Below are 12642 nucleotides of genomic sequence, written 5' to 3'. Positions count from 1 at the left end.
TCGTATTCACGCTTTATCCGCTAATAGAATCCAATTATAGACTGATGACAGCGGCCATAGATTGTTCTCTTTACAAAAAATATTAAACACTTTTGAATTTCGAAATCTCTATAAGGTACCCATTGTAATGGAAACAAGTCATTAATGTCCATAGATCGCATTTGACAATTTTTCTATTAAATAATGTCTAGTTAATATAGACACTATTATAAATTTAGAACCCGGATTTTAGACCTCGTCAGCATTATGAAGTGATCGTATGACTGTTATACAGAAAAATATATAGACAATAAAATATTTATATAAAAATAGAAACACAAAAGTAGTACTTAAGGCAAGAATATTCTAGCTCTGTATTGATACTCTTCTAATCTCGAATCTCCGTGTAAACGTTAAATATCTTTCGACTTATCTTTCCAGATACCTTTAAACTTTTTTGTACAGTAAATGATCTGTTTAGCAAATAAAACCTGAAATACGAAAAAGCACTTTGGGATTTTCAATTCCTCCTTGAACTTTATTCTGAAACCAAAATGGGAATCAGAATATTCTGCCTTTTAAACGTATCAATCCAAGCCTCAAGGATATTTTTATACTGTCATGCTAGATTTCATAATACTCGAGAATCCTATGATTTATTACTATCATGTTACAATGTTGACAATTGTATAATAATTATAGAATATCGATCGTACAAGCAATTTTATTGTGTCGCTCATCCCGTCATTACGTAAATAAGCAAGATAATCATCAGTTTAAAATACATTTAGAAGCCAAAGATTAGATAATAATTCAGTGAATCTTTTGACTTCTGGCAAGTAGGCGATGACTATGTGCCTGACACAGTTTTTCCTGTCTATGCATGCTGTTATGATCGTATGACTTATAAAATTTCCCTGAACCTGGAACTATGTTGTATGTATTGCTGCTTCTCTTTATTATATAAGGTGTTTCATGCCGTGACAACCGCGGCCATTCAGACGAAACTTATATAATATGTATAGTACATATATCTTAATTGCTGATAATGTAGCTTTATATATATAAAGATTTTGGAGTGACACTTCTGAAGGAATTTTTTTATTGATCGTCACAAAGATGTGCAGCGCTCTATTTTTATCGAAGGAAGAAAGCAATTGAGATAAACTGAAAAACGTTTACTACTACTACTATTTCTAATCTATAACATATTAGAAATTTAGATGGAAATTCTTTCGCATAACATCTTGTACAGTAAACGCAGATTTGATAATATTTTTGAAATTATCATAAGCACGAATACAGGGTCTAGAGAGTGTGAATAAAGTATACATGAAACGATCGTATACTGGTACATGTGTACTTTGTGCGCACGCACTTTTTTTAATTGATCCAATACATTAGAGTATAAAAATAAACAAAAAATTCTTGAATATTACATTTTAGTCTAGAAAAAACTTACAAATCATATCTCATTACGGTTACAAATTTTGATTTCTTGAGGAATCATAATTATTAATACATATGGCAATGCAAACAAGGCATTTGAATAATTTTTATCTTTTATTAAAGCGAATTGATTGCTATATTTTTCTAATTTGCACCAGACAAAGTTAAACATTATATTATTAATATTTAATAATTACAGTAATATATAATTACTGCTAATTATCTAAATACATAATTACCCATTTAAAAAAATCAAAGATAATTTTTTAAGTGAGTTACCGGAATTTTATAGTTATTTATTAATTATATGTTTAATATATACATTCTTATAGCTCTTTATGCAATCTTAAAAGAAGTGTCAAATAAAATACGGATTCCTAAGCCTTAAAAAGGGTTTGAGTATTTATAGCCTCAAAACCGAAGATTTATGCTAATATCATTCCAGTCAAAAGGACCATTTAATGTAGTTTATTTTCACCGACTGCAATTTAAATGAGATTAATTTCGTATATTTATTTTCTATCAAAGTTGTATGTTAGGGAGTGTACACCATTATTCACTAACCAAAGACGAAACAAGTAATAGGCAACATTTAAAAATATTACAACAATATAGATAAGCGTTGATACTTTATGATAAAACCATAATATTTTAAATATAAAAAAACATTATAGTATCATCAGGTATATTACACGGACAAATATTGGCGTAAAATATCATGTAGGCGGCTTGGCAAAATGTATCAAATAATGCCTTATCATATATATGCCATACATAACATAAAATTTGTTATATTATAAAAACTTCGGAAAGGTACTACAGTAATTTCAATATGCGGTACTTATAGGTAATAAAATACCTAAACAATAAAAAATTAAAAATGAATTCACGTTTTATTGTATATTTTAAATATTACTCAGGATTGTTTAGACAGACGCGCAAAATTCTCATACTTCGCAACTTCTAAAACACCATCTACTGCTACCGGGTGAGATAATGATTTTCTAGATTTAGTACAAATGCATTTGTATGCATCCACTTGGAATTTTGTTTCTTGATATTCTTTTAATTTCCTCACAATCAATGCGTTTTCCTGTTCTAATAGCATCTTTTCATGGATTAATGCCCGTTTAGATAGCTCTGCTTTAGATATTTTCTGCCAGAGACGTGTTAGTCCACACGTTGAAGCTATCGAATTGACCACTAATGAATCCTCAGAATGATGTCGTCTTGCACTTGTTTTAGTTTCGGTAGGAGAGTGAGGTAATGCTGTTCCAAATGGTAGGACTTTTTCGCGCTGAGTTTCAAATTTCCTACACAGTGCTGCTGTCCGTAAAATCTTTTCTACTTTATTTTGTGATGTATTTAACCATGTAAGAGTATCATCAGATTCTTTTACTAAAACTGCTAAAAGTTTGGCATCCAATGCGCATCCATCGATCAAACCTTTCTTTAAACGGAAGCACGCAGCCCTATGGCGGTCACGGCGATCACGAAACACTGCTTGTTTTGTACCTGATTCATAGGCTGCCAATTCAGTTCGCAGCCGCTTTAATACGCTGTCATTATTTGCTATTTTCTTCGCCTGTGAGGCTATTATATCAGCCATTAAGTTTTCTTTTTGACGCAGCTTACGCACTTTTTTCTGGTTATCTGCTGTTTCTGTGACATAAGCTTTAAGAACTGCTTTATAATCTTCCCATGTAGTGTTGTATGTATTTTCAAGAAAGGAACGTAAATTTTCTCGTTCATTAGAATATTTCATTCGGTCTTCATCTTCTTTAACTAAGTTTTCACCCCTAGTTGTCCACGCCTGAGTATCCGCTGTTGTATGGCCGTGATAGATTAGAAGCTGTAGATGTGTTTCTGCAACGTCATGATCTTTCATGATTTGGCTAGCGTTATCTTCGCCAAATTTGAGAAGTTTTTTTGTTTTACTGTCATTTTCTTTTGAAAGTTTATCCATTTCTTCGAGAAATTTGTTAATTGTCGTATCGATTGTGTTACAGAAACTAGCTACTGTTCTTTGAAATTGGTCATCTGCTATGTTCATTAGCTTCGTGGTATAGCGAATTAAATGATCTTTCTTGTCATACACCCTCTCAAATACATGCCACATCACTTCTATGTCTTGTCTGAATACGGGTTCTTTTACTTTAATCATCATTTCCCGCCAGCTTTTATCTAACTCCCCTCGTTTACGTGCTTGAGCTGCCATCTCGCGTTGTAGTTCTTTACGCTTAATTTGTTTACGAGCCTCAGCTTCAGCTCTGAGCTTTTCAAGTTTTTTGGCTTCTTTCTGAGCCTTCTTCTCTTCCTTTGTCAAACCCATGGCTTCTTAGAAATTATAAGGATATAAAATAAGAGCAATTTGAAACAAATGTTTTGTTTATAAAATAATGACTAACAATGACGTTTTTCTCAAATTTTGACAAATGTTACGTCGATCCAAAAAGAATTTATGCACTATATTTATTCAGAGTCGTCCTTTACTTTATCTCTGGTGAATGAATTAATTGTAGAATACATTTAAAGAACTATGCACTTTGGGTGCAACATGTAAGACCCACCTATCTAGCTGATTAAAGGAACTTCTTTTTATTTTTAAATGAATAATTTAATTACAGTCTATTGATATAATCTTCAAAGCCTTTTAGAGTGAATTTAATATTTCAAACGTGTTTTAAAACTAAAAGATTTATATGAAAACAGGCTCGTTATCAATCTCTCGTCGGTGGAAGTGAACCGCTTCAAAGTTATCTACACAAGCGCTTAGCCGAGAACTTAAACAGCGAGGCCTCTCTTGGAACAGTTACTGACGTCGCACAATGTGTAGAATGGGTGAACTCCACATTTCTAAGTGTCAGAGCGACTCGTGACCCCAGACGCTATCTGGGACTTCCACAAAACGCTTCCAATCAGCTTATCACTAAGAAAATAGAAGGTATTTTTTATTTATATGTGATGTTTGTGGAACCAACTGCCCACTGAAGTATTTCCGAACCAATTCGACTTAGGGTCCTTCAAGAAAAGAGCGTACCAATTCTTAAAAGGCCGGCAACGCAATCGCGAACCAGCTGGCATTGAGAGTGTCCATGGGCGGCGGTATCACTTAACATCAGGTGAGACTCCTGCCCGTTTACCCCCTATCTAAAAAAATGTATCTTTCTTTTAATTAGGGATATTTTTTTATCGGATCGTTGGTGCTATTAAACGGTCTCAAATGGGAGACCATGGGAGAAGTTTGACTGCACACAGATAAAAATGTTGGGCTATAGACTATAAAAATAAATAATTTTGTGTAAATATGATGAACGCCCTCAAAACAGTGCGGTTACATTAATATGTAAATGTATCATTCTGAGACTGAATCCGATTACAGCGACCATGAAAACAAACCAATTTTAATGAGGTAATTAGGTGACCATTTGACATTGGCGTAAATTTTATCTAATTCAATAGTTTTTTAATAATAGTCGTAAACTTAAATTATTTAATTAAACTAAATTATTTAATTAAAAGGAAATGCCAACTTAGTTTAAATTTTTTAACTCATATTAACTTGGCACTGATACAAACATACAAAAGTTACTAAAAAATAATCAAACGCATCAACCTTTTACAAGCTTTTTAGGCATGGATCATAGATTTCTTTATCTGTTTCATGATCATCGTCAATCTAATAGATAAGTATCGGTTATTAAGAGGTTATCAGCCTACTGTGCCTGACACACACTGTCGACTTTTTGCGTCAAAGCAAGCCGGTTTCCTCACGATGTGTAAGGAACACACCGGTCGAGCGAATGTTAAAAGCGCACATAGAATCCATTGGTACACAGCCGGGGATCGAACCTACAACCTCACACTACGTCTGAGAGTCACACGCTGATACCACTAGGCCAACATTGATTGTAATATTTAACGGTTTTAATATAAAGCAAGTAGTGTACAATTAAAAAGATTTTAATAATTGTTAAGAACACATCTGGTCCTTAGACGATCTATGATACATTAAATATATTTTTTTTTTGTAAAAAGCATGTCACAAAATTCAAATATCAGTTCGTACGAAATTTTATTGTACGGTTTCATTACGTAGAAATCATTGTTTCATTTCGCGTTTCTTGTGTTTATACTGAGCGGTATTGATGTTCATAGTAATAGCCGCTATATTTCTTGGAAACTGTTCAAACATAGGAAATACGATTTGAAATAATTTCATTGATAGAGGTACTCCTCGCCCTTTAAACAAAACAATTGCAAACGGTAATCGAATCTTTTACTTCCGAGTTATATATAGCTGACCTTTAACATTAGTAATGATAGTTGAAATTATTATACTAAAAAAAAACAAATAATAATATTAACATTTAACGAATTTCCTCTATCTTTGACCGTGGTTAGTGACAAAAATAAACTTAGGATGTCACTACTAAATTAAATACCACATAATTTATTGAAGGCTGCACTACCTTATAATAAAATCCAAAATTTTCGCAGTAGGGATTCTTATATTATATTACCTAAGTTATTACGGTGACAATAAAAATGTAAAATTATCGCTGTCTTTGGAAAACATGTTGACAAAACGATATTGTAAATTTTAAAATATACGCCGAATTATCTCTCGATTTCAAATTGGTTTAGAAATACAAAAAGTATTACAATAATTAACTGTTAATTTAATAAAATATAATATTTGTTATTGTTAATAATAAAGCTATTTAAATCTACTGCCAATAATTTGTTACATATCGAACGTTATTAAGGCAGATTTTGCCACGCACCTTTTGGACCAACTGCCTACTGAAGTATTTCCGAACCAATTACACTTGCGGTCCTTTAACGAGCCTACCAATTCTTAAAATGCCGGCAACGCACTTGCGAGCCTTTTGCCAATGTGCCTCCTGCCCCATTATATAAAAAAATCACCCATCGCTTTAAGAGAAATATTACTATTTATAGTAAATTATTACTGAATTTAAATCAACTAAAATTTATGTAAATAATGTTTATGTAAATGAGTTTTGCAACGGAAACGTATATAATTACTCTCACTTAAACAAAAGCAAAAAAATCTTGAATAATACCATAAAAACCAATGATTCCTCGTGATTCAAAATGGATGGAATTATTATTGGAATGAAGATGCGTTATGGCTTAGTTCCGCAAGCCTTCCTAAGAGCCATTACTCAGGTATCTGCTATGTATAGGTTTACACAATGTTCTTAATCGTTCATGGACGTACTTCGTAATTATAAAAAATTAAATATTTATCACATAAAACCAATATCAATACAAATACATCACACGACTGGAATTGTAGGTACTTTAATTAGCGAAAACAAAGTTTTAAAACCAACCGCCCAATTCATATTTCTAATAGTCTGTGTCGAATTATGTTTTATCAAGTTTAATATCAATTTTATGTACACAACTAAGAAGGTTGTATCTCCTCGTAAAACGTGTGAGAGCCGGCCATAGCTAGATCTTAAAGGGAAAAATAGCTAGAGTGCTGTGGAAAATTTTCAATATCAGTTGTCAGCCCTACTGCCTATTTAGTCTGGGCCCTCTACTTCCTCTATCTGTTTCATGAAAATCTTAATCTAGTAGGCAAATAAGTGATCAGCCTCCTATGCCTGACACGCTTTCGACTTTTTGTTTAAACAAGCCATTTCGCCACGATGTTTTCCTTCACCGTTCGAGGGCAAGTTAAATGCGTACATAGAATGATAGTTCATTGGTGCATAGAAGGGGATCGAACTTACGACCTTAGGGACGAGAGTTGGCCAGCCAACAACTGCTCGTATATTTTTGATAATATGAATAATTTAAAAATTCAAAAAAACATGCGCAGATAAAAATCCTATCTTTTTTTTAGAACAGGGGGCGAACGGGCAGGAGGTTCACCTGTTGTTAAGTTATACCGCCGCCCATGGACACTCTGGAGAGGGATCGCGAGTGCGTTGCCGGCCTTTTAAGAATTTGTACGCTCTTTTCTTGAAGGACCCTAAGTCGAATTGGTTCGAATTAATCTAAAAATTGCAACGTTAAAAATGTGCTCTAAGAACCTGTTTGTCCTCCCAATGTTTCACCGACATAAATATTATAGAATGTTTTTAGGAACCCGTTTCCAAAAAGGCAATACAAGTCATTTAGCTTAGCACGAATCAGCAATCTAAGAAATACATTTTCCTTAACCGCAAACAATTAAAATTAACGGAAAAAATCTCGTATAACAAGTACGGAAGATTTACCTTTACCAGCTCGATTTCCGGACGTCAAATAGTAAACATCATACTTGTGCAGCTCCCGATAATATTGTGCTTTGAAAAATACTTACGCTCACTTGTTGTTGTTACAACATCACGAACTATAAATAAAGTGTTGTGAATGCTATAGAAGTGTTGATTTCACGTTATCCTGGACATCACACTGCATTTAGTGTTAAAAGTCGCCGGCTGGATTAATGAGGTTAGAAATATCTATGTTCATTGGTTAATTTGATTTTTGGCATTTGACATCTGCCAGCGGCACTATTGCCATACAAGCGGCTGGATACAAGCATTTTGGACCTAGTTATTGTGACATACTCTTTGATTATTCCTACATACGGTTTTGAGTGGAAACAATAATAATGAATTGCCGTAAATGTTTAAAAATTGCATCTGATGGGGACAGCATTAAATGTGTCTCCTGCCTAGGATGGTTGCATTTTTATTGTGCAGAAATGACGGAATTAGACTTCAAGAAAATTTTACCTATGAATAGAATGAAGTGGAAGTGTTCGGCATGTAAGATAAAAAAGAAAGCTACTACTTCGACGACTTCACCTACACCTACTTCGGCTTCGCCCTTGAACGTGGACACGGAGGTCTTGGGAAGGGGAGGGAAGCAATCGGATCGTCAACAGATACCTGGTTATACTGGTTCATTACAGGATAGGGACGCCTTGGTATAAGTAATCAAGTACTTGAAGCTATTAAAACTGAACTGCCGCAGATGATATCCAGAATATTGAAAACAGAATTATCATCCATTAAAGATGACTTGTTGGATTTTCGCCAGTCTGTTGATTTCCTGAGCACAATGCATGATGAAATGAAGTCTGCGATAGACACTTTAGCCAAAGCTAATGCATTAATTTCTAGGGAAAATTTAGAACTCAAGTCCACTGTGTCAGAACTATCTGATCGCCTAAATAATTTGGAGCAACATATGCGCGAGAACAACTTGGAGATGCAAGGTGTACCTGAGCACCATAATGAAAATTTACCTAATCTTCTTAAACAATGTTCTCGTGTAATAGGTCATGATTTGAAGGAAGATGCAATAGTAAAGTGCACTAGAGTCGCTAAGTTGAATAAAGAAAGCAAGCTACCTCGTAGTATAATTGTCAAGTTTAGATGCGTGGAAGATCGTGATAGCTTTTACTCTGCTGTATATAGATATAATAAATCCAACTCTAGTGACAAATTAAATACATCTTTACTAGGAATCGCGGGTGATAAGAAACCAGTGTATGTGAGTGAACATTTGTCGCCTTTCAACAAATCTTTACATGCCGCGGCTCGTAAAAGGGCGAAAGAACTTGGATATAAATTTACATGGGTAAAAAGTGGACGTATATACGTTCGAAAAACTATTGATTCTAAGTATATATTGATTAAGAATAACAAAAGCCTTGCTCTAATAAGTTAATACTATCAGTGCATATTCAAGTACCCATAACGGGTAAAAATAAATACTAATTAATAGCTAAAATGTCTCTCTCAATCTACTATCAGAACATAAGAGGTATGAAGAGCAAGACTGTTGATATTTATAATAGTGTATTGTGTAATAACTTTGATATAATATGTTTATGCGAGACTTGGCTAGATGCCGATGTATTTTCATCTGAACTGTTCGATGACAGATATTGTGTGGTACGTAGAGATCGTGATCCTGGATTTTGTCGACGGTATGGTAAGGATCATGGAGGTGGTGTACTAATTTCTTATTCTAAGAAACTCAAAATTTTGTTGAGAGATGACTGGCAGTCTGACTGTGTTGAGGACTTGTGGGTACAAGTCACATTGAATGGCGATTTTACTATGAATCTATGTATTGCATATCTGCCTGGATATTTATCGTCAAATGCAGCTTGCGATTTTATTCAGAAATGTGGTCGCATAGTTGGTGACATGTCTGATCACAGGACTTGTATATTGGGTGATTTTAATCTTGGTAATGTTCTCTGGTCAACTGAAACTGGCTGTCCTCTGAACAATTGCTGTGAAAAGTCAAAGGCTTTGTGTGACCTATTCGATGTTACTATGTTGCGACAGCTAAATTTCAATAAAAACTATAAGGGTCGAATACTAGATCTAGTTATAACTGACTGTCCAGACTTATTTACAATTTTACCGACTTTACACATGAGTCGTCTAGATGAGAACCATCCGACATTTGAACTAATACTTCAAACCACTCCTTCTACATTGATTCAGCACACATTGCTTAAAAAACTATGTTTTCGTAAAACTGACTATGAAAGCTGCAGAAAGGATATATTGAAAATTGATTGGGCTGAATATTCATTTAATATGGGATGTGACGTATTTGTTCTGTTATTTTACAACAATATACATTCAATCATAGAAAAATATACTCCTAAGTCTAATGGTCCAAACAATAAATATCCGCAATGGTATTCCAAAAATTTAATTAAATTGCTTACATCTAAAAACAAAGCTCATATTAGATATAAGCGATTTGGTAACCCAAGGGACTATGACGAGTTCTCTATGTTCAGAACTAGAACTAAAGAAGTTATTAAGAGGTGCTTCAGAACATATATAGAACGAATTGAAGAGGATGTTAAACTCAACATAAAAGCTTTTTGGCGCTACACAAAATCTAAACGTATCACCAATAATATTCCTGGTCGAATGTGTTATCAAGACAAAGTTGGTACTACGGGTGAAGATATTGTAAACCTGTTTGCTAGTCATTTCTCATCAATTTACTCTTCTAATACCACAAATAATTACTTTCCTAGCTTTCCGTCATCAAACTTCTCTATTGGTAATTTACAGATAACTAGAGAGGAATTGTTAAAAAAGTTACAAAGTGTCGATCTCTCTAAGGGTGCTGGCTTTGACGGGATTCCACCTATTTTTGTTCGTTTTTGCGCTACTGCTCTTGTTACACCGTTATTGATTATATTTGAGAAATCTTTGCACGAGGGAGTATTTCCTAGCCTATGGAAGATAACCAAAGTTACACCAGTGTATAAATCTGGAGACAAAGGTGATGTTTTGAATTATAGACCTATCTGTATTCTAGACTTATTTGCTAAGATATTCGAGGGTTTCATCTATACCCATATGTATAACCATCTCAAACATATATTGAGCCCACGACAGCATGGATTTGTTACTGGAAGGTCAACCAACTCTAATCTTTTATGCTATTCTACTTATTTATGTTCATCATTTAATGATAAAAAGCAGGTGGACACTATATATACCGATTTTTCAAAAGCTTTTGATAGAGTGGACCATTTTGCATTGCTTGTGAAGGCTCAGCATGTGGGGATTCATGGGAACTTATATAGATGGTTAAGTTCTTACCTTTTGAACCGTACCCAACTGGTTGCTCTGAGTGGTTACGAATCTGTGCCTTTTTTAGCAACATCGGGCGTGCCCCAGGGATCGAAGCTGGGTCCTTTACTCTTTTTGTTATTTGTGAATGACTTGCTTAGCAAAATAAGCAGTGAATGTTTGGCATATGCAGATGACATTAAAGTCTTCAGACGTATATCCGATGAAAGAGATTGTGAGACCTTACAATTGGATATTAATACTATCTCTGCTTGGTGCGATGAAAACTTTATGGTTCTGAATATTGAGAAGTGCCGAGTTATAACGTTTACAAAAAGTAGGAACCCTATCCAGTATAAATATAATGTTAAGGGTATTCTAGTTGATAGAGTTGAGGTGATTCGTGACTTGGGAGTGCTATTTGACTCTGCTATGTCTTTTAGACCTCATTACAATGATATATGTAGTAGAGCTAACCGGATGCTATCGTTTATCCTTAGAACTGCTAAACCATTCAGGCGAGCCGACTCCTTGATTATCTTATACAGCTCTCTCGTGAGAACCATAGTTGAGTATTGTTCGGCGGTATGGACCCCGATATACCAAACTCATATAGATAGATTGGAGGCTATACAAAGGCGGTTTGTCAGAGCATTGTGCTATAAGTATGGTCTTAGGCGAAAAATAAACCAATATGACCAGCGTCTTGCCCACTTTCAAATGGTTAGTCTTGAAAGGAGGAGGTGGGTGAGCGACCTATGCACTTTGCATAAAATAGCAAATGGCTCATCTGACACCTGCCTTTTGGAGAGGCTGGAGATCAAGGTGCCGACGCGTTCTGTGCGCATCCAGGAATTATTTGTTATACCTATGACTGATAACAATGTTTCCCAGAATGCTCCGCTCGTAAGAATGTGCAAATATTATAATGCTGTGTGTGCTGAGGTTGATATTTTTCACAATAATATTTGTAAATTTAAAAAGATAGTTCATAGTAAATACTTGTAACCTTAATTACTAATTTAATTGATTAATGTATATGTATATACATGTGTGTGTGTATGTATATATATATTTTTTCCTTTATTTTTTATTTTTTTGTCATTCGGTTTGATATGTGTATGTTGTTTAGTTGATATTTAGTGTAAATGCTGTGTACAGATATAACTGGAAGTCAGATTTTTAAATGTTGTTTAGTATGTAATAATTTTATGTATGTAGTCAGTCTGTTTTCTGTTTTTGTACCTTAATGTGAAAATAAAAAAATAAAAATAAAATGCCTGAGTGCTAGAATCGTAAATATCAATATATGGCATTGATGCGTCACATTCAATTGATACTCATCTGCAGTACAAAAATAAACAGTGGCATTACAACCTTTTTAGGTCTTGGCCTCAGATTTCTGAATCTGTTTCATGATCAATTTTTAAATCTAATAGGTGTAGGCAAGTAGGTGATCAGCCTCCAGTGCCTGACACACGCGTCGAGTTATTTGGTCTGAGACGTCATGTCGGTTTCCTCATGATGTTTTCCTTCAGCGTTCGAGCAAATGTTAAATGCACACATAGAAAAAAAGTCTGGTGAATAGCCGGGGATCGAACCTACGACCTCAGGTGTGAGAGTCGCA

General features: G+C 34.4%; 1 protein-coding gene across 1 annotated transcript in view; it reads left to right on the top strand.

Moving 5' to 3' along the window:
- LOC123689753 (probable ATP-dependent DNA helicase HFM1) overlaps positions 1-12642 on the top strand; it is a gene marked incomplete at its 5' end in the record, with an annotated part of 45826 nt that overhangs the window by 24029 nt on the left and 9155 nt on the right. Inside the window, one exon of the mRNA XM_045631179.1 lies at positions 4141-4372. Coding sequence (XP_045487135.1) covers positions 4141-4372 — 232 coding nt within the window. The remainder of the gene's footprint in view (positions 1-4140; positions 4373-12642) is intronic.

This window comes from Pieris rapae, chromosome 14 (assembly GCF_905147795.1).
Source record: "Pieris rapae chromosome 14, ilPieRapa1.1, whole genome shotgun sequence".
Taxonomy (NCBI): Eukaryota; Metazoa; Arthropoda; class Insecta; order Lepidoptera; family Pieridae; genus Pieris; species Pieris rapae.
Note: the sequence above shows the minus strand (reverse complement) of the source record. Positions and strands in the feature narration are given on the sequence as shown.